This window comes from Gymnodraco acuticeps, unplaced genomic scaffold (assembly GCF_902827175.1).
Source record: "Gymnodraco acuticeps unplaced genomic scaffold, fGymAcu1.1, whole genome shotgun sequence".
In the NCBI taxonomy this organism is placed as follows: Eukaryota; Metazoa; Chordata; class Actinopteri; order Perciformes; family Bathydraconidae; genus Gymnodraco; species Gymnodraco acuticeps.
This window is the reverse complement of record NW_022990236.1, coordinates 100,006-123,174: the sequence shown is the minus strand read 5'-3', so window position 1 is coordinate 123,174 and position 23,169 is coordinate 100,006. Positions and strand designations below refer to the sequence as shown.

The following is a 23,169-nucleotide window of genomic DNA, read 5'->3' as shown; positions in this document are numbered from 1 at the left end:
AATCATCACTCATCGTGCTATGTATATCTATGGAGTGATGAAGCCCGAGCCTAGACGCCAAACTCAACTATATGCTGCTTCTAATAAACATGTTAAAGGAACACGTGAGTTGTCTGACTGAACTACACTTGTTGTAGTTTCTTGTTGTTTAGCCTTTCTGAGGCTATTACATGGTCACATGGTGTTGTTGTTGTTGTTATTAGTTATACATTAATGTCACATCCCTGCAGTAGAAACATCCTGACAGCTTAGTTTGTCTTCAAAGGAAAGATGTTTATAACATGAGTGCAGGGCTGAGGCTTTACAAGCATTCTAACTGAAGCAGAGCAGGACACCAACCAAATGAACAAAGGGCTGAGGCTGTAGATCAAGGGTGGAGAACCTTTTTCCTCTCAAGGGCCATTTCAATGTTTTCAACATCCTCCGAGGGCCGTACAAATTATTGACCTCTGCTTAAATAAACTAAAATCACAGCCCATTCATTTGGCCTTTCTTTCATGCTGTGCAAAGAAAAAGCAACCTCTCAATCCAGATATCTCACCATGACTCGCGCACGCACGTGCACGGTGTGGCATGACCACCCAAACAGAAAGATATGGACACAAGATGTGTGCCAATGTGTTTACTTTCCTATCCATCTGAACATGATTTAAGTGGGGGGGGGGGCCTAACCTCCTCTAGGGGGTGTGCTCCCCCGGGAAGATTTTCTTTTAAATATTGAAGTTAAAAGCATCAATCTGGTGCACTTTGAGATCACAATTAGGAGCTCTATGGAAACATCTCTCAACACCCAGATGAAACAGAACTGTAAGCATATTATTTTTCTTTATGGATATTTTACAAATCACTCTCCTTTCAAACTGTATTCTTGTTTATTAATAATAACTTTTTTTTACTGTCATATAGTATTGTATACCTGTTTACTTTATTCTCTTATTTTTTTATAACTATAATGATCATATAAAGATGTGCCTTTACCTCACTGGTTGTAGAAAAAGATTCTTATATTCGTTAGCATAGCTAGCTAACCAGATGCTAACAACAACAAAGGTATTGACTGTATGATCAGAATGACAGATCGCCACTGGGCTTTCAACTAAAGACACAGCCACGTAGAAACTGCGGCATGTGTACGGCTCCTTATGGGTACTGCAATTTGTGGAAGTGCCGGAGCAGAGCCGCGTTCTGGTGCTCTCCGTCAGAACTGCACCCTGTCAGACGAGACATACCACGTGATGACACGATAGGCTCGTGATGTGTTCAAGGACCCTGACCTTGGACAGGAAAAACAGGCACTCACTTGTTTAATTTTTTTGCGGTCTAGATTTCTTTAATTTTTTTCTTTTTTGCGTGTGTTTATAAATTACCTCGAGGGCCGTAGCAAAGGTCTCGCGGGCCGTATACGGCCCGGGGCCCAGAGGTTCCCCACCCCTGCTGTAGAGGGTTAAGATGCTCAGTGAGGATCAGAGTGATATCAGCCTGATGTCTGCAGCTCAGAGTCAACACAACTCTCACATATTCATCTCAGCACAGAAGCTACAGATGGAGAACTGACCTGAGAGTCTCCAGTCTGCAGTCTGGACTCTCCAGAAGATCTCTCAGCAGCTCCACTCCTGAAACCTGCAGATCATTGTTACTCAGGTCCAGATGTCTCAGGTGGAGGTTGGACTTCAGAGCAGAGATCAGAGCAGAACAGCTGATCTCTGACAAACTGCAGAGCTCCAGTCTGAATAAAGAGAACATGATGTAACTTTAGAAAACAATGTTCCTGCTTGAAATAACTCCAGGTTTAATAATCTGATCAGAGCTGAAGGAGTTCAGAAAGTGGAAACTCCAACAGGTTAAAAACTGTGAGACACAGAAAGAGAAAAAGAGCTCTCATTCACATTAAAGACAACGTGCAGCTACTTCAGTGTAAACTATTCAGTCAGTGTCAGCATCATGTAGATCCAGGAACACGTTGGAAACAGCAACAACTGAAAATACTTCTTGGTGGTTGATAGTTTTAACAGAAATATAAAACAATTCTACTCATGTATTTTCTTTATAATTCATTTTCTAAAAGCAGGATGGAGAATATAAGATGAATCTCAGGTGTTCAGAGGTTCAGAGTGAATCATGCAGTGTAGGGTTGATCTTGTTATTTTAATCTAAAGATCATCAGTGCTCTGCCAGTCAGTGAACTACACTTGTTGTAGTTTGTTGTTGTTTAGCCTTTCTGAGGCTAGTACATGGTCACATGTTGTTGTTGTTGTTGTTATTATGTACACATTAATGTCACATCCCTGCAGCAGAAACATCCTGACAGCTTAGTTTGTCTTCAAAGGAAAGATGTTTATAACATGAGTGCAGGGCTGAGGCTTTACAAGCATTCTAACTGAAGCAGAGCAGGACACCAACCATATGAACAAAGGGCTGAGGCTGGAGAGGGTTAAGATCAGGGGCGGACTGGGACTACAAATCAGCCCGGGACTCTCGACCGGCCCACTTCGGTACCGCCGGCCCACCGCGGTACCGCAAGTAAATACCGCTAGTAAATTGTCGACATGGGGGGGGGGGGTGCTAGTGACTTGCCGCAGAGGTAGACATTAAGGGTAGAATGGACTTGTATTGTCACTGGCCCCACCATTGTAACCTCTGGCCCGGAGCATTCGTCCAAAACAAAATCGACTAATAATGAAGAAAATTAACACATTTGTTGCAGTAGTAATTTATGTACACACTACATTACTACATACTACAACATTTGAACAATCCGTTGTTCCTCATTTTCCTCCATTGTTCATATTTGGTTTATTAAAATAATGATATTGTGGTCATTGTTAAAAAATGTCTGCTATTATTATGAGTATTATTATTTGTATAATGCACTTTCTGCCTTCCTGTCATTAGGAGTTAGAAATGTAATGGCTATAGATCAGATTAGAACCTTCTTTATCCTAAACTGCTGGGACATTTCCCTATAGCCAATACCTTTATATTTTCTACTCTTCACTTACTGGTCAGCATAGGTCGGCATTGATGTACAGAGCCGACAGAAGGCCTTGTTTATACTGGCATCATATTGAGAGGTGCAGCCAGTGACGCGTCCTAAAACCAGGAAGTAAGCTGCTGGTTCCCTCCACAGAAAGCAATGGGATTTCTCCACAGGGTTTTGGAAAATAGCTGGAAATAAGGTCTGTGGAAAACAAACCTGTTAAATAAATGCACGTTTTGTTCAGCCGGATAATCTCCACATGTCTCCTACTTTTATAATTTCCAAATCATAAATCTAATCGATAGATTATAAAAAGGGTTTTAGGATGCGTCACTGCACCACGCTATAGAAGCCAACTCCATCGATCAAGCTGGCTGAAACTTTCTCTCCCTCTTCTTCTCATGCTCCCTGTCACTCTCCTTTAACTCCTCCGGTGACTTTCTTTTATTTGAAGATTGTTTTTTTGCCCGGCGCTTGGCCGGCTACCGCTGGTATTAAAAACATTTTGGCGAATGGTTAGGTGGCGCGATAGTCTGTAGTGAAGGAGCGCGCTCCCGCTCATGCGTATGGGCTCAGAACAGTCTCATAATACACACATGCACACAGAAGGATCCACACTTGTGTTTTTCAATGCACACAAATGTGTTCCGTTTCATATTCATGTAAATAAAATCCAAATACAGAAAAAAGTTTTACATATGTATTTTTGATCCTCACTTATTTGTTTTCCGTTTAAATCCTCTGCACCTGGAAACACAACCCGCTCTCTGTGCACGGATCGCTGTGCATTCGTGTGTGACTGCGCAAAATGCGTACATGAAGCGCTACGTCATGAACGCAAGAAATCTACCCTCGTGGGGGCGCGCTCATGTGATTGGCTTAGAATGAAGGAGACATCTGATTGGCTATAGATAGAACAAATTACAAGTATGAATCGGCTGACCGTCAGGGGAGTCTCAAAAAACCCACACACGAATGCACAGCGATCCGTGCACAGAGAGCGGGTTGTGTTTGCAGGTGCAGAGGATTTAAACGGGAAACTAATATGTGAGGATCAAAAATACACATGTAAAACTTTTTTCTGTATTTGGATTTTATTTACATGAATATGAAACGGAACACATTTGTGTGCATTGAAAAACACAAGTGTGGATGTGTGTATTATGAGACTGTTCTGAGCCCATACGCGGGAGCCTGCTCGCTTTCTGAGGCTATTACATGGTCACATGGTGTTATTATTATTTATACATTAATGTCACATCCCTGCAGCAGAAACATTTATTTTACATCATGGCGATCTGGAATGAAGAAACTGAAGACCAACTCAGTTGCCACGTAATTTGCTGCCACACTTCCTGCATGAGGTGACAATAGCTTCTTCAAGTATGTACCGGACAGGACCCTGGAAAATGAAACCTCAACAGACAGTTCACTCATTTGTAACAATGTCATCATTTGCCCGTCAGTGTTATGATGTTGAATATTAATATCATCTTGGGTTATAATTACTGATGCATGGAATGTGGTAGCAGCAGTACTTCAAGGCTGCCAGCCACAATGCTTACATCGTTTATTTCTGCATCAGAGAGCTGATGTTTGAACATATCACGTCTGAAACTCGACCAACAACCAATCACATGAATCTCCCGCCCCGGACACACAAGCAGCGGTTTGATTGGCTAGAGCTTGTTCTGACATACGATTCGATTGGCTGACGTTCTGACGAGGCTTCAAAAGTTGCACATTGCTCAACTTTTGCAGCGAGCCACGCCAGCAACGCTCCGCTTCGCTTCCCACAATGCAGTTTGGCGGAAAGTGACGTCACCCCATTCAAAGTGAATGGTGAAGCTTTCAACGCACGCCGCCGTGTGGACGGGCCGTTCCGGTTGCCTCTTTTGAATGACGATTACACATTTCCGTCAGTTTGGTGTGTCAGGGCCTTTACACTCCTGCAGCGAGTAAACAGTCACATCTTATCTGGATAAGTGCTGCAAAGTGCAGAATACCGTTTTGATAAGGGATACATGTGTGTAGTCTTTAATATTAAACATGATCGCTGGTAGAGATAGCCACAGAACAGAAGTCGTGTCACAGTTTATCCTGGGCGGATCACAGCTCCACAGCTGAAGACTTCTCCACGCTGCTTTCAAACTGTGAGTAAACACCGTGTGCTTCACTTGGAGGCTGTCTGAAGGTGTACACAGGTCTCAGATGGACTTGGCATCACATTAGGAACGATATTCAGTAATAAGTCTGGCAACAATAACTGGTTTTAAATGATTTATTCAAGCGTGCAATGTTTTGAACAGACATCCCCAGTCACCTCGTGTGTCTTTTTGTAGTCCTAACTGTATGCGTCCGGATATCGGCATCGCAACCACAACCTCACACACTGGTACTGAAAGTGCATCAAAGTGTTCCTATGGAGCCAAATATACCAACAGATGAATGTAAACGACAGAAGAAGCGATCGAAATGTGTATTTCCTGGTTATTCGACAAAGGCTCCTCAAAGTACACGCCCCTGACACATTCCTACCGTTATAGAATATCACGAGTTCCCCGCGCTACCAGTTAAACGGTAACACCGTAACAGGCTGCCACTCTGCGCGGCGCCTTGGATGAGGGAGAAGTGGTTTGGAACATGATATGGCGTTAAATCACGGCAGCATTTAGCTGCATCTGAGCAGAGCAGCCAGCCTGCTCATCACAGAACTCACTGCTTGCCTTGCCGTGCTCAACAGGGGGCGGGCCAGCAGCTACAGAATCAGCCCTTCTCTAGCAGCTGAAATAGAGGGATATGAGGGATGTCTAAAATGTATAATCTGTTTGGTATTTTTGAGCACATCTTAGACATGTTTTTAATATATTTGTATATATCTGAGACCCATTATATCTGCCTAAAAATAACATGGTAGGAGATCTTTAATAATCTGATCAGAGCTGACGAAGTTCAGAAAGTGGAATCTCTAAACAGGTTAAAAACTGTAAGATACAGAAAGAGGAAAGAAAGAGCTCTGATTAATGTTAAACACAACGTATTTCTACTTCAATGACAAAGTAGTGAGCTGAACAGGGTTTTAATGTCAGTGATGATTTAGAAACAATCCACTGATAATCTGGAACTCTAACTTTGATCAGATCTTTAACAACTCCTTCATCTCCCTCACAGCTCATCAGTGCTGACAGCATCTCCACTGACTCATGGAGCACAGGGTGAGTCTGTGGAAGCTCAACCTCTCTCCCTCACAGATCAGTATGAACTGCAGTCAGTGAACTGACCTCAGAGCCTCCAGTCTGCAGTTTGGACTCTTCAGTCCAGAACTCAGCAGCTCCACTCCTGAATCCTCCAGAGCGTTCCGACTCAGGTCCAGATCTCTCAGGTGGGAGGGGTCAGACTTCAGAGCTGAGGCCACGACTTCACAGTCAGTCTCTGAGAGTCCACAGTTAGTAAGTCTATAATAACACATATATTACAACATGTGTTAGTTTAAAAACAGAGGAAACATTTCATTAACTCCTGAATTTGATGGAACAACTTTTGTCATGTCATTTGATTTAATAATAGAGTTTTCTATATTTATTGTCAGCCTGTCAGACTTATTTTAAACTCTTAAGCATTGTGGTAAAAACAGATCTGATTTAATGTTGAAGAAACTGCAATGATATATTAATAACTTAATTCACTGATAACTGTAAACACTGCTGTATGGTGTGATCACATGCTGCTGTGAGGAAAAAGTCCTTAATTTGTTTGACACCTCCTTCACTCAAAGGAATATGAAGAGGAGAAAACTTTAAAATGTCACATTATTATAAATAAATAGAATAACTAGGATAATTTAATTTCACTCTCAAAGTATTTAAAACATCAAACATTTTAAAGTGTTTATTATAATAATGAAACTTCCGATCTACACTAATTTATAAAGTTAATCACATCTGGACTTACTTGGCCTTCCTGCAGTTCCTCACAGCTGGAATCAGTCTCCGCCGTCCCTCCTCTGATGTTTTGTACTTCTCCAGGTCCAACTCATCCAGAACCTCCTCTGACATCTGCAGCATGTAGGCCAGAGCAGAGCAGTGGATCTCAGAGAGTCTCTTCTCTGATCTGTTCTCTGACTTCAGGAACTCTGTGATCTCCTGATGTACTGAGTGGTCCTTCATCTCTGTCAGACAGTGGAAGATGTTGATGCTCCTCTCAGGAGAGATTTTATAACTGCTCATCTCCTTCAGGTTGCTGATGGCTCTCTGGATGGTTTCTGGTCTGTTGTCTGTGCGACCCAGCAGGCCTCCTAACAGTCTCTGGTTGGACTCCAGAGAGAGGCCGTGGAGGAAGCGGACAAACAGGTCCAGGTGGCCATTTTCACTTCTGAGGGATTTCTCCATGGCTCCTTTTAGGAAGACATCCAGGGATGGGTAATCCTGATCTCTGTTATACCTGTTGCTATAGTCTCCCTGCAGGAAGTCCTTCAGTACCGCTGTGTCTCTGTTGGTGTAACAGTGCAACATGTAGACTGCAGCCAGGAACTCCTGAATGCTCAGATGAACAAAGCAGTAGACTGTTTTCTGGAAGATCACACTCTCTCTTTTGAAGATCTGTGTACAAACTCCTGAGTGCACCAAGGCCTCGGTGACACCAAGACCACAGCGCTGCAGGTCTTCTTGGTAGAACATGATGTCTCCTTTCTCCAGATGTTCAAACGCCAGCCTCCCCAGCTTCAGAAGAAGCTCCCTGTCAGCCTCCGTCAGCTGCTGTGGACTCGTCTCATGTCCCTCTTCATACTTCTGCTTCTTCCTCTTGGTCTGGACCAGCAGGAAGTGTGAGTACATGTCAGTGAGGGTCTGGGGCAGCTCTCCTCTCTGGTCTGTAGTCAACATGTGGTCCAGAACTGCAGCAGTGATCCAGCAGAAGACTGGGATCAGACACATGATGTGGAGGCTCCTGGAGCTCTTGATGTGAGAGATGATTCTGCTGGACAGGTCTTCATCACTCCATCTCCTCCTGAAGTACTCCTCCTTCTGGGCGTCAGTGAAGCCTCGTACTTCTGTTACCCTGTCCACACACTCAGAAGGGATCTGATTGGCCGCTGCAGGTCTGGAAGTTATCCAGACGAGAGCCGAGGGAAGCAGCTTCCCCCTGATGAGGTTTGTCAGCAGCACGTTGACTGAGGACTGCTGTGAGACATCAGACACAACCTCATTGTTTCTGAAGTCCAGAGAAAGTCTGCTTTCATCCAGGCCGTCAAAGATGAGCAGCACTTTGCAGACAGCCAGCTGCTCTGCTGTGACCTTCTGTAAGGTTGGATGGAAAACATGGAGCAGCCTGAGAAGACTGTACTGCTCACCTTTGATCAGGTTCAGCTCCCTGAAGGAGAGCGGGATCACCAGACTGACATCTTGGTTCCCCAAACCCTCGGCCCAGTCCAGAGTGAACTTCTGCACTGAGAAGGTTTTTCCAACTCCAGCGACTCCGTTGGTCAGGACCGCTCTGATGGGAGTCTGCTGGTCAGGTGAGGCTTTAAAGATGTCCTGGCACTTGATTGGAGTGTCATGGAGGGTCTCCTTCTTGGAAGCTGTCTCCAGCTGCCTCACCTCATGTTGGGTATTAACCTCTTCACTCTGGCCTTGTGTGATGTAGAGCTCAGTGAAGATCCTGTTGAGGAGGGTTTCACTTTGATCAGTTCCTTCAGTCACACGTTCACATCTCCTCCTCAGACTGAGCCTATGTTCATCTAGAACCTCCTGCAGACCACGTTCTGCTGGAAGAGAAGGAAACATGAGAGAATCAGGAAAATGCTTTTGAGAATCTGATGATGAAAATAAAATAAAAAAACAGTCAGGGTTTTAAATGTCATGATTTTTATAAAACATTTGTATGTCTATACTTTACAACACGACACTAAATAAAATGTTATAAGCAGGGGTGCACATAACTTTTTTGCCCTGGTTCTCAAAGGAGCACCTGGAGATGTTGCTTGGTGCTCATCCTTAAAATGAAATAAACTGTAACTTTTTAGGGGGTCTTGACTTTATTTGCCAGACACACGGCACTGAACACACATGCAGAGGTGAACACAGAACACACATGCAAAGGTGAACACAGAACACACATGCAGAGGTGAACACTGAACACACATGCAGAGGTGAACACAGAACACACATGCAGAGGTGAACACAGAACACACATGCAGAGGTGAACACAGAACACACATGCAGAGGTGAACACAGAACACGCATGCAGAGGTGAACACAGAACACACATGCAGAGGTGAACACAGAACACGCATGCAGAGGTGAATACAGAACACACATGCAGAGGTGAACACAGAACACGCATGCAGAGGTGAACACAGAACACACATGCAGAGGTGAACACAGAACACACATGCAGAGGTGAACACAGAACACACATGCAGAGGTGAACACAGAACACGCATGCAGAGGTGAACACAGAACACACATGCATAGGTGAACACAGAACACACATGCAGAGGTGAACACAGAACACGCATGCAGAGGTGAACACAGAACACACATGCAGAGGTGAACACAGAACACACACTGAGGTGAACACAGAACACACACACAGTGGTGAACACAGAACACACATGTAGAGGTGAACACAGAACACACATGCAGAGGTGAACACAAGAGAACATTAGCACGACCAGTAATCCTACAAGCTGTCATCACTTCCCTCCTGACTGTTCTCCTCTCTGTCTTCCTCTCTGTCAGACATGGTAGCTGATGATGTAGGCCTACTTCTTTCTCTCTGGTTGAGTCTGCGATTAGCTGCTTGCATCCACAAGTCAACAGCTGGGTTTGGGTCGAAAGTCTCTGTTGTCATCTTAGACAAGTGGATGTGATCAAATAAGTATGTGAACATAACCAATAACCTACCATAGCCAATAACAAATGAATGTAACTTATTTTATTTATGTTGTTCATTCATATCTTACCAGCACCTTACCGTGGTAGAGAGGTTTGTGTGCCCTGATGAACCTGGGGGCTGTGTTGTCTGGAACCTTGTGTTCCTGGTAGGGTTTCCCATGGCAAATTGGTCTCAGGCAAGGGGCCAGACTAAGATTGGTTCAAAAGACCTCATGAAAGACGATACAAGAAGTGAGGATACCCGGCCCGGAGGAAGCCCGGGGTCCCCTTCTGGAGCCAGGCCCAGAAGGAGGACTCGTCGGCGAGCGTCTGGTGGCCGGGCTTGCCACGGAGCCCGGCCGGGCCCAGCCCGAAAAGGCAACGTGGGCAATACCTCCGCTTCTCCGTCCCGCGGGCCCACCACCTACGGGAAACATCAATGGGGTCGGGTGCGCTGCCAGAAGGGTGGCAGTGAAAGCGGAGGGTCTCGACGGACCAGACCCGGGCGACAGAAGCTGGCTTTGGGGACGTGGAACGTCACCTCTCTGGGGGGGAAGGAGCCGGAGCTTGTGCGGGAGGTGGAACGTTACCAGTTGGATCTGGTTGGGCTCACCTCTACGCACAGCGTCGGCTCTGGAACCTTACTTCTGGATAGGGATTGGACTCTATTCTTCTCCGGAGTTGCTCAAGGTGTGAGGCGCCGGGCGGGTGTGGGGATACTCACAAGTCCCCGGTTAGGTGCTTCGTTGTTGGAGTTTACCCCAGTGGACGAGAGGGTCGCCTCCCTACGCCTGCGGGTTATGGGGGGGAAAACTCTGACTGTTGTGTGTGCTTATGCACCCAACAGCAGTTCAGAGTATACGGCCTTCTTGGAGACCCTGGAAAGAGTCCTGTATGGGGCTCCTGAAGGGGACTCTTTAATCTTGCTGGGAGACTTCAACGCACATGTGGGCAATGATGGAGACACTTGGAGGGGCGTGATTGGGAGGAACGGCCCCCCTGATCTGAACCGGAGTGGTGGTTTGTTACTGGACTTCTGTGCTAGTCATGGATTGGCCATAACAAACACCATGTTCGAACATAAGGATGCTCATAAGTGTACGTGGTACCAGAGCACCCTAGGCAGAAGGTCCATGATCGATTTCGTTATCGTATCATCGGACCTGAGGCCGTATGTTTTGGACACTCGGGTAAAGAGAGGGGCGGAGTTGTCAACTGATCACCATCTGGTGGTGAGTTGGGTCGAGTGGCGGGGGAAGCCTCTGGATAGACCTGGTAAGCCCAAACGTGTAGTTCGGGTGAACTGGGAACGTCTGGAGGAGGCCCAAGTTCAGGAGGCCTTCAACTCACACCTCCGGCGGAGCTTTTCGGGCATTCCTGTGGAGGTTGGGGACATTGAACCAGAGTGGTTGGTGTTCAAAGCCTCTATTGCCGAAGCCGCGGCGGGGAGCTGTGGTCTCAATGTCCTAGGTGCCTCAAGGGGCGGTAACCCTCGAACCTCCTGGTGGACACCGGTGGTCAGGGAAGCCGTCCGACTGAAGAAGGAGGCCTTCAGGGATTTGTTATCCCGGGGGACTCCCGAGGCAGTTGCAAGGTACCGACAGGCCCGAAGGGCAGCAGCCTCATCCGTGGCCGAGGCAAAGCAGCGGGTGTGGGAGAAGTTCGGAGAAGACATGGAGAAGGACTTTCGGGCGGCACCAAAGTTGTTCTGGAAAACTGTCCGACACCTCAGGAGGGGGAAGCAGGGAACCATCCAAGCTGTGTACAGTAAGGATGGGACGTTGTTGACCTCAACTGATGGAGTGTTAGGGCGTTGGAAGGAACACTTTGAGGAACTCCTGAACCCGACAACTCCGCCCTCTATGTTAGAGGCAGAGCTGGAGTATGACGGGGGATCAACACCAATCTCCCGGGGGGAGGTCACTGAGGTCGTCAAACAACTCCACAGTGGCAAAGCCCCGGGGGTGGATGAGATCCGCCCGGAAATGCTGAAGGCTCTGGGTGTTGAGGGACTGTCATGGTTGACACGTCTCATCAACGTTGCGTGGAAGTCGGAAACAGTACCGAAGGAGTGGCAGACCGGGGTGGTGGTTCCCCTATTTAAAAAGGGGGATCAGAGGGTGTGTGCCAATTACAGAGGCATCACACTACTCAGCCTCCCCGGGAAAGTTTACTCTAAGGTACTCGAAAGGAGGGTCAGGCCGATTGTCGAACCTCAGATTGAGGAGGAACAATGCGGATTCCGTCCTGGTCGTGGAACGACGGATCAGCTTTTTACTCTCGCAAGGATCCTGGAGGGGGCCTGGGAGTACGCTTATCCGGTCTACATGTGTTTTGTAGACTTGGAGAAGGCGTATGACCGAGTTCCCAGGGAGTTACTGTGGGAGGTGCTGCGGGAGTATGGGGTGAGGGGGTCTCTACTCAGGGCCATCCAATCTCTGTACTCCCAAAGCGAGAGCTGTGTCCGGGTCCTCGGCAGTAAGTCGGACCCATTTCCGGTGAGGGTTGGCTTCCGCCAGGGCTGCGCTTTGTCACCAATCCTGTTTGTAATATACATGGATCGGATTTCGAGGCGTAGTCATGGGGGAGGGGGTCTGCAGTTCGGTGGACTAAGGATTGCACCACTGCTTTTTGCAGATGATGTGGTTCTAATGGCTTCATCGGTCTGCGACCTTCAGCACTCACTGGATCGGTTCGCAACCGAGTGTGAAGCGGCTGGGATGAGGATCAGCACCTCCAAATCTGAGGCCATGGTTCTCAGCAGGAAACCGATGGACTGTCCACTCCAGGTAGGGAATGAGTCCTTACCCCAAGTGAAGGAGTTCAAGTATCTCGGGGTCTTGTTCTCGAGTGAGGGAACAATGGAGCGTGAGATGGGCCGGAGAATCGGAGCAGCGGGAGCGGTACTGCAGTCGCTTTACCGCACCGTTGTGACGAAAAGGGAGCTGAGCCAGAAGGCAAAGCTCTCAGTCTTCCGGGCCATTTTCGTTCCTACCCTCACCTATGGTCATGAAGGATGGGTCATGACCGAAAGAACGAGATCGCGGATACAAGCGGCCGAGATGGGTTTTCTCCGCAGGGTGGCTGGTGTCTCCCTTAGGGATAAGGTGAGAAGTTCGGTCATCAGGGAGGGACTCGGAGTTGAGCCGCTCCTCCTTCGCGTCGAAAGGAGCCAGTTGAGGTGGTTCGGGCACCTAGTTAGGATGCCACCTGGGCGCCTCCCTAGGGAGGTGTTCCAGGCACGTCCAGCTGGGAAGAGACCAAGGGGTAGACCTAGGACCAGGTGGAGGGATTATATCTCTTCGCTGGCCTGGGAGCGCCTTGGGATCCCCCAGTCAGAGCTGGTTGATGTCGCCAGGGAAAAGAAAGTTTGGGGCTCTCTGCTGGAACTGCTACCCCCGCGACCCGACCACGGATAAGCGGGAGAAGATGGATGGATGGATGGATGGATTCATATCTTATTTTACCTTAACATTTATTTATTTATGCATTTTTTTTTATCTCTCCAGTTTTAAAGGATTAACAGGATCCAACTTTGCCTTTTTCTCGTATATTTTCAGTGTGTATTTACTTTTTGCCGTGTGCTTTTAACCTGGTCCGCAACATGTGAGCCGACCACAGCAACTAGCTATACACAGGGTTGTGAGGGTTACTTTGTAAATGTAATTAGTTCCTGAATACTGAATACATGGCTCTGAAAGTAATCCGAATCCGAATACAGTTACGTGTCTTAAAAACGTATTCAGATTACTTTTAGAATACTTTTGGAATGCTTTCTTTTTTCCATCACAGATGGGTATGTGTTGGTGCACAGGAGACACTTATTTACTCTTTTAATGGCTTATCAAGAACTCAAACACGACATCTTGGTGTCATTCTGGACAGCTCCCTCTCATTTGCACCCCACGTAAAAAACATCACCCGGACTGCATTCTTCTCCAGACTCCTGTCTCAATCCAGCACTGCTTCCTGGTTCATGCATTCCTCACATCCCGCATTGACTATTGTAATACGATGCTCTCAGGCCTTCCCATCAAACTCCTCAATAAACTTCAAATCATTCAGAACTCTGCTGCCCGGATCATCACCAAGTCCTCTGACCTCATCACCTCCATCCTCTGACCTCATCACCCCCATCCTCTGACCTCATCACCCCCATCCTCTGACCTCATCAACCCCATCCTCTGACCACATCAACCCCATCCTCTGACCACATCACCTCCATCCTCTGACCTCATCACCTCCATCCTCTGACCTCATCACCCCCATCCTCTGACCACATCACCCCCATCCTCTGACCACATCACCCCCATCCTCTGACCTCATCACCCCCATCCTCTGACCACATCCTCTCACCTCATCACCAAGTCTTCTGACCTCATCACCCCCATCCTCTGACCACATCACCCCCATCCTCTGACCACATCACCCCCATCCTCTGACCACATCACCTCCATCCTCTGACCTCATCACCTCCATCCTCTGACCACATCACCCCCATCCTCTGACCTCATCACCTCCATCCTCTGACCACATCACCAAGTCCTCTGACCTCATCACCTCCATCCTCTGACCTCATCACCCCCATCCTCTGACCACATCACCTCCATCCTCTGACTACATCACCAAGTCCTCTGACCTCATCACCTCCATCCTCTGACCTCATCACCCCCATCCTCTGACCACACCACCCCCATCCTCTGACCTCATCACCTCCATCCTCTGACCACACCACTCCCATCCTCTGACCACATCACCAAGTCCTCTGACCTCATCACCAAGTCCTCTGACCTCATCTCTGACCTCATCACCTCCATCCTCTGACCTCATCACCCCCATCCTCATCCATCTGCATTGAAATGGATTTAACTTCTGTTAAACAGCCATATGCCATACATATTTGCATACATTCACAGTAAATATGTATTCAGTATGATAGCTGTCTAACAGAAGTTACATTCATTTCTCACTTATTCTGACAATGTACTTAACCCAAAATAAAAGAACCCAATAAAAAGAGTTGTTAAATAATGGTGAAGTCACGTTGCAATAACAATAACTCATCTGTCTCTCGAGTTTTATTTTTCAGCTTTGCCAAAAGCCACTGTGTCAAGTGTCCTTCTTGGGTTGCCGTACGGAGTTGTCCAATATGGCGGACCATCTCGCACATGCGCACTGCAGATCGGCCAGAGCTGCAGATCGGGTAGTGACAGCCGCTCGCGGGGGTTTAATCTGCGCGCGAGGGTCATTTCATGCGCGTGTAAAAGCACATTTTCCGCTAGTGAGTAGCTTGTTTTGCACGCTAGAATATTGACCCAAATCTGACTCCATATTAAACCTTTCCTTAGAATATTTTATGAATTGTAAGGTGTCTTTGGGTGCTGTGAAAGGTGCCTCTAAATGAATTATTATTATTATTAATTATTATTATTATTATTATTATTATCTGAAACGATGTAATAACTTTTTTTTTACGTTTTCCAGTCACTTGCCCGATGCTTTCAGCAGCAGCAGGCCATTCACTTTGATTTGATCCCGTTATGAAATGTCATCATTTCAACAATAAAGAAATGCTACATAAACGTTATCTTGCACATTATATCGAACCATCTCCGTTTCTAACTTTCAATACATTTTGAAAGAGATCTCTCTCTCTCATCTGCGTGCGGGGGCGGGGCCTCACAGACACGCTGCATCTCTCTCTCTCGCTCACAGACATGCTGCAGCGCTGTGTAATTCATTACCGGCATACTGCCGGGGTAAAGTGTTATTTTTACAAGTGGGGGGGGACCTAACCTCCTCAAGGGGAAAACAATTTTTTAAATATTGAAGTTAAAAGCATCAATCTGGTGCACTTTGAGAGCAACATTAACCTGACCTTAATGATACCTTAAAGGGGACAAAAGGCACTGGAGAATACTTATTAATTAACACCCTTTAATGAAGCCTCTGCAGCTCATCCAGAATGCAGCGGCTCGTCTGGTTTTCAACCTTCCTAAATTCTCCCACACCACTCCGCTCCTCCGCTCCCTTCACTGGCTTCCGGTAACTGCTAGAATCCACTTCAAGACACTGGTACTTGCTTACCGTGCTGCGAATGGATCTGGCCCTTCCTACATCCAGGACATGGTTAAACCGTACACCCCAGCGCGTGCACTACGCTCTGCATCAGCCAAACGACTCGTTGCGCCCTCGCTGCGAGGGGGACCCAAGTTCCCATCGGCGAAAACACGTGGGTTTGCTATCCTGGCTCCAAGATGGTGGAATGAGCTCCCCATTGACATCAGGACAGCAGATAGCTTGCACATCTTCCGGCGCAAACTGAAAACTCATCTCTTTCGACTCCACTTCGAGCGTTAGAACGATTAACGAAGCACTTTTATACCAATAAAGGACTGGATTACCTAAAGCCAGTTGAGTAGCACTTGAAATGTTTGGCTCTATGAAACCTGATATACTTATATGATTCTGTTTTCTTCAAGGTTGTGTCTTCCTGGTCGAATGTACTTATTGTAAGTCGCTTTGGACAAAAGCGTCAGCTAAATGCAATGTAATGTAATGTAATGTAATGTAATGAAGCAAACTAATGCATTAACTCACTCAAATACTCTACTTTTACTGTAGTACAATATCTGAGTACTTCTACTTTTACTTTAGGAACATTTTTAATGCAGGACTTTTACTGTAACAGAGTATTCCTACACTCTGGTACTTTTACTCAAGTACAAGACCTGAGTACTTCTACTTTTACTCAAGTACAAGATCTGAGTACTTATACTTTTACTCAAGTACAAGATCTGAGTACTTCTACTTTTACTCAAGAACAAGATCTGAGTACTTCTACTTTTACTCTAGTACAATATCTGAGTACTTCTACTTGTAATCAAGTACAAGATCTGAGTGCTTCTACTTTTACTGAAGTACAAGATCTGAGTAGGCCTACTTCTACTTTTACTCTAGTACAATATCTGAGTACTTCTACTTTTACTCAAGTACAAGATCTGAGTACTTCTACTTTTACTCAAGCACAAGATCTGAGTGCTTCTACTTTTACTCAAGTACAAGATCTATACTTATACCACCTCTGTTTATAGCCTATGAAAAAAACTATTAGAAAACTAAGGCTAAAGCTAACGTTAGCAGATAGTGACAATGTATGCTAGCAAGCTAGCTCAACGATAATATTGCGACAGAAACACTTTTCAGTTCACATCACGCTCTGCCGCTCCGACAGGGAGCTCTGCTCTGAACACCTGAACGGCCCGTTCTAACAGCTGTTCACCAGCGGTCCAGTCTGTGCCACAGTGACTCCGGACCGCACAGTTAATATTAACGAACGCACCCGTAGGTAATGTAGCTGCTGAAGCTAGACCATCATCACGGCCGCAGATTACTCCGGGTAATAAACAGATTATTGTTTAATCTTTATCCTGGTGCTTTGAATTCCTTCTTTTATAATTTGACCAGCTCATCAAAGGACGCGCGGAGCCGAGGTGGGTTTCAGACCACTCATTGCTCCAACAGTACCAAGCTGAAAGTGCGCACTATCGCGCTCAGAGGTGGAGATTCAGATGAGTTCAGGAAATCAAGGTATGAACTCCGGAGAGCAATCAGCAGTGTAAAGAGACAATACAGAGACAAAATGGAGTCTGACTTCAAAGGCTGTAACACCCGGAACTTGTGGGCGGGACTAAGAACAATGACAGACTACAAAGGAGCAGCAGGGGGTGCTGCGGGACTGTCTGCGTGCGCATCTCTCCCAGATGAGCTGAACAGCTTTTGTGCTCGATTCGAGAACAGTCAGGCTGTGGAGGCACAGAAGGACCGGGAGCCCTGCCATTTTGTTTTAAAGAGGGCGGATATGTGTAAATCCTTTAAAAGGGTTAATCCACACAAGGCTCCTGGACCTGATGGCATCCCTGGCCGTGATCTCAGGGTGTGTGCAGTTCAGCTGGCAGAGGTGTTCACAGACATCTTCAACAGGTCCCTGCTGCAGTCTGTAGTCCCCACATGCTTCAAACACTCCACCATCGTTCCTGTCGCAAAAAGACAATAATCACCAGTCTCAACAACTACCGCCCAGTAGCACTCCATCATAATGAAGTACTTTGAGCGGTTAGTCAAACCCTTCTTCACCTCCTCCCTCCTTGACTCTCTGGACCCCCTGCAGTTTGCCTACAGAGCAAACAGGTCCACAGACGACGTCATAGCCCTCACCATCCACACTGCCCTCTCACACCTGGACCAGAGGAACACTTATGTGAGAATGCTGTTCATTGATTACAGTTCAGATTTCAACACCATTGTGCCCTCCAAGCTGGTCATCAAGCTCAGAGACCTCGGGCTCAACAGCGCCCTCTGTGACTGGATCCTGAACTTCCTGACCTTCCTGACGGCAGACCCCAGGCAGTGCGGGTGGGAAACATCACATCCTCCACCCTGATCCTCAACACCGGAGCCCCTCAAGGCTGCGTGCTCAGCCCTCTCCTCTACTCCCTGTTCACTCACAACTGTGTGGCCACACACAGCTCCAACACCATCGTGACGTTTGCTGACGACACGACCGTTATCGGCCAACTGCACAGCACATCACCAGGAAGGAGCTGCCATCAATGGAGGACCTTTACTCCCAGCGGCTCAGGAAGAAAGCCCTCAGGATTATCAAAGACCCCCATCACCCCAGCCACAAACTGTTCTGTCTGCTGCCGTCTGGCAGACGGTACCGCAGCATCCGGACTAAAACCACCAGACTCTGGGTCAGTTTCATCCCACAGGCCATAAGACTGTTAAACACCTGAACTTTCAAACAACATCCATAACATTAAGCTGGTTGCTAATTATTTATCTAATATATCATATTCCAATTACTTGTATGTAGACTCTAATTGAACTATTTCACATTTTTCTTTTTGTATTTACTTGCACTATTTTTTTCTGTTTTTCTGTTGTATTGTGTTGCTCTGTTGGAGGAGCCTGTGACCTATGATTTTCATCGTCATAACTATACTGTAGCTATGTTCGTATGACAAATAAAAGCCTTGAACCTTGAACCTTGAATGTGTTCGGCTTCTTACTTTGTAGAATGTTCCATCTCTCTCCACACTGAGGACAGCAGGAGTCTCCTGATGGAGGTCTCTGCTCCCAGTATGAGGTGATGCACTGTCTGCAGAACCAGTGTCCACAGCTGGTAGAGACTGGATCCTTCAGGACGTCCTGACACAGAGCACAGCTGGACATCTGCTCCTCCACAGGAACAGGACTCTTCCTCTTCCCTCTATGGAGATGAACACATCCTTTATAACACTTTACATTAGTGGAGCTGATTCTCACCAAAGGTACAAGGTGGCAAATTCTAGTTTGATTTTTTTTTTTAAAAGTCTGTATAGATGCTATTTCATCATGATAAGGTAGATAGTGGTTAGTTATTCATATAATCAGGGAACCACACAGCTTTGTGTCTGGGTTCATAACATCAGCTGTATTAATCTGGTACACTTTAGCACTATGAACCCAATTTACATATAATTTGCTGTGAATTAATGTCTTTAAAGATATGGAAAGGATGCCGAAATAACAATGTAATGATAGTGATTTGTTAAAAGCCTGAGTTAATGCTTTGTCAGGTCTGTCTGCAACACAACAAGCAAAACACTTTAAATGTTAGTTTTCTGAATGGAAATCGATTAAAGCTAGGCTAGGCTAACGTTGTAGCTGCTGTGTCTAAATGGCATCCAGTCATAAGAACAGCAGCTATTATATTGTTAGCACCACAGACAGTCTCTGGTTTATATACAGGTACATGAAGAACCCTGATTTAACATGAGGTGCTGTAGAGCTCTGGGTGCTGATGTTCCCTCTTCTGATTCATCTCAGCATGTCAGTGACCACAGGAGCAGAAGCTCAACACTGACAGGTTTTTGTAACAGAGCGTCACAAACTTCACTCTCAAGTTGCAACTTTACAAGTTGTGTGAATACACGGGGGGGATAAACATTTCACATCTTCTTTTGATTTGTGTTGCCAGGCACATTTATGCGCATTGACCCTACAGTTTATCGCACCGCACAAAATAAATCGGTTAATGATAAATACAACCAGCTCACCCGGTTATTACTATCATTATACTATATCTACAGAGTGTCTGTACTCTACTGCCCTCATGTAATTATAAAATAACCGTTTAGATTATCAGATAATATAAAAACTGAATCCTCTTCAGGTCACAGTAGAAACAGACTCTTACTTTGTGTCTGAGGGTCCGGGTTCATCTCTGAAGTCTGGAGGTTCCTCTTCAGACTGCTCACTCCCGCACAGACCGCTGGGGAATTGAGATTTGTCCTCTTCCTCAACTTTGAAATCACTCATCTTCTCTAGTCTGAGAGAAAAACCAGTAACACTAACACACACACACACACACACACACACACACACACACACACACACACACACACACACACACACACACACACACACACACACACACACACACACACACACACACACACACACACACACACACACACACACACACACACACACACACACACACACACACACACACACACACACACACACACACACACACACACACACACACACACACACACACACACACACACACACACACACACACACACACACATTATAATAATAACATGATGTCAATCTAAAACCATCATAATGATAAACTTGGTTTCAATACATCAACTCAGTCAGACTTCAGACAGGCTGCTCTCCATGTGACTGCGCTTGGCTGTTACATGTTATGAAACTCTGATTTAGAAACCAGGAAATGGATAAAAAAGTTCACAACATTTGAAGATGTCACTTTCAACTCCAGGAAATAAATATATTTGTATTTACAGATTATTTTCTGACATACAGTTCAACTGAGTAAATGATTAAAGTGTTTAAAAAGCAGTCTGTTGTTAAAACTCACTCTGTTTTCCTCCTGCTGCTCTGCCGAAGTGTAAAATGGAGTCTGGCAGTTTGACTTCCTTCTTTCACTTTCAACATCCTTCCCTGTCTGTAGCTCCTCCCTTTGTTTCATAACCAGCCTCATCACATGGACAGGTACAACAGGGATTATGTTCAATTGCTCTCACAGTAAGACGGTTACAAAAACACGTATAGGAACGATATAAATAGACATGCAGCTAAAAACAAGGAAAATAAAGTTATTGAAGAAAAAGTAATAAAACCACAAAGTGAAAATAAATCTAAAAACATCCTGCATTCAAAACCTTACTTGTTGTTGTTTTGGGTACTCTAGTGTTAACTGTGTATTGTTCCATATTATATATATTTGTTTGTGGAATAGTATTACTGCTGCATGAATGCTCAAGTTTCATTTTGTAGATTATTTAAACTCCTTTATAAACTCTTTGTTTGTTTAATCAGCAGCAATGCAGATTCTATGAGATCAATAGTGTAGCAGGATAGACTGTTCAGCCCTATCACCACACGGGGCAACCTTTATAAAGAGGGGTCAGTGTCGCTCTTGCTCCCTCTTGCTCTTTGGCACGAAGGCCACTTCCGGGTTCCGCTGACGTGCTTTATCCGCTGGCACCGGTGAGTTTGCAGTGGCTGCCGTTTGTTGTACACCTAGCATGACAATTAGCCTAAATACTAAATGTATCACTGGTTGTAGACCCTTGCAGGGATCCTGCAGCCCATGTCTGCTGCCGCTGTAAATGAAGCTCTCCTGCTGTGTGTTTGTCTGAACTTGGCCTGATCGGTATGTAGTAGTGATGGTGAGATGAAGCCTTATGAAGCTTTGAAGCTTTCCAGCCAATTGGTTCGCAAAAGGGTTCATCTCATGAGGCTTCATCATGGGCTTCATTTGAACACAAACCCCCTGTTGGTGAAAGTGTGTACAACAGGCAGATTGGACATCTCAACAGTGTGCTCTATCTCATACCGAGTTCCCAATGAGTAAAGCCTTAGAATAACTCTAAACAACCAACATTAAATCATATCTTCATGTTAACAATATTGTTTTTATTCCAGTTTAATGATTGTGATTGAAAAGCCTAAGGAGGCTGGTAAACATTGCAAATAGGGATTTGTATTCCTTAATAATATTCGTAAACGTAACCATGTTGTAGCCTGAGAAAGGCTAAACCATATCAAAGAATACATTTATTAACTACATTGTCTCATTTAGCTGTAGCTTTTATAAACAACAAAAAATACGTATTGTTCAGTCGTTGAACCAGAGACCCTGCGGTCGTGAGTCAACTGCTTTCCAGCTGAGCCACAGCACACACACTACAGCTCTCTGAAAACACTGGAACATATTTATTTCTGTATTTATTCATGTTTTTATTCCTACATTTATTTATGCTTGTATCTATTTATACGTTATGACATGTTCCGACCTCTATATAAGTGAGGGTCTGAGCTCTCTTGATTCCATCGTGTCACCGGGCCCGGGTACAGGAGGGGTAATATGGTTCTTATTATACATCCATTGGTATTATGAGCGTTGTGGTTCAACCGATCTGAATCGCTTCGTGAAGCAGTCACGTGGTATCGACAGGCAGCGAGGCTTCGTTTGTCATCGATGACGTCACTGGCACAAAACGATACAAGCCTCGATACATGCTTCACAAAAAGCTTCGGGGATTACTCGACACACGCTCCGAAGCCTCGGCGCAATACGTAACATCACTAGTATGTAGACCTTCTGCTTGTCTCATTCTTCCTGAATGATCTTAACCTAGTATTGTTATTGTAACATCACCTGATCGCTTAATGTCTGCTAGGCTCTGCGCTGGAAGCGTGATAAAGGACTTCTGTTTTGCTTCTATGTCTGCGTTGCATTCACGACTGCTCTACGTCTACGAGTGTATTTATGGAGTCAGATTTGGGTCAATATTCTAGCACGTAAAACAAGCCACTCACGAGCGGAAAATGTGCTTTTACACACGCATAAAATGACTCGCGCGCAGATTAAACCGCTCGCTCGCGGGAGGGTTACGGCCCCTACACACGGCGGCGTGCGTTGCCGCTTCTGCCCATTCACTTTGAATGGGGTGACGTCACTATTCGCCGAACTGCATTGTGGGAGCAAAGCGTAGCTTCTCTCGCGGTGCTCGCTGCAAAAGTAGAGCAATGTTCTACTTTTGCCGCCTCGACGGAGAAGTCAGCCAATCAAATCCCGCGTATGCAAATCTGACATTACAAGCGCTAGCCAATCAAACCGCGTGTATGTTGGGAGAGCCAGACCGCAGTTATTTCCCATATGTCAAAAAATGGAGGAGAAAATTATCGTGGCGGTACTATATGACCACCAGTCCCTCTTTACATACAGGGATA

General features: G+C 45.8%; 1 protein-coding gene across 2 annotated transcripts in view; it reads right to left on the bottom strand.

The window, feature by feature from the left end:
- Positions 1 to 20,880, bottom strand: part of LOC117548247 (protein NLRC3-like) — a 65,381-nt gene extending 44,501 nt beyond the window's left edge. The window contains exons 1-6 of one of the 2 annotated variants that reach the window (XM_034219395.1): positions 20,789 to 20,880; positions 20,093 to 20,245; positions 18,924 to 19,123; positions 6,929 to 8,738; positions 6,259 to 6,432; positions 1,556 to 1,726 (exon numbers count right to left, since the gene is read on the bottom strand). In XM_034219395.1, the coding sequence (XP_034075286.1) occupies positions 1,556 to 1,726; positions 6,259 to 6,432; positions 6,929 to 8,738; positions 18,924 to 19,123; positions 20,093 to 20,245; positions 20,789 to 20,865 (2,585 nt within the window). In that variant the 5' untranslated portion in view covers positions 20,866 to 20,880. The remainder of the gene's footprint in view (positions 1 to 1,555; positions 1,727 to 6,258; positions 6,433 to 6,928; positions 8,739 to 18,923; positions 19,124 to 20,092; positions 20,246 to 20,788) is intronic. The other variant, XM_034219397.1, reaches the window with a different exon arrangement.
- Between the last annotated feature and the right edge of the window lie 2,289 nt (positions 20,881 to 23,169).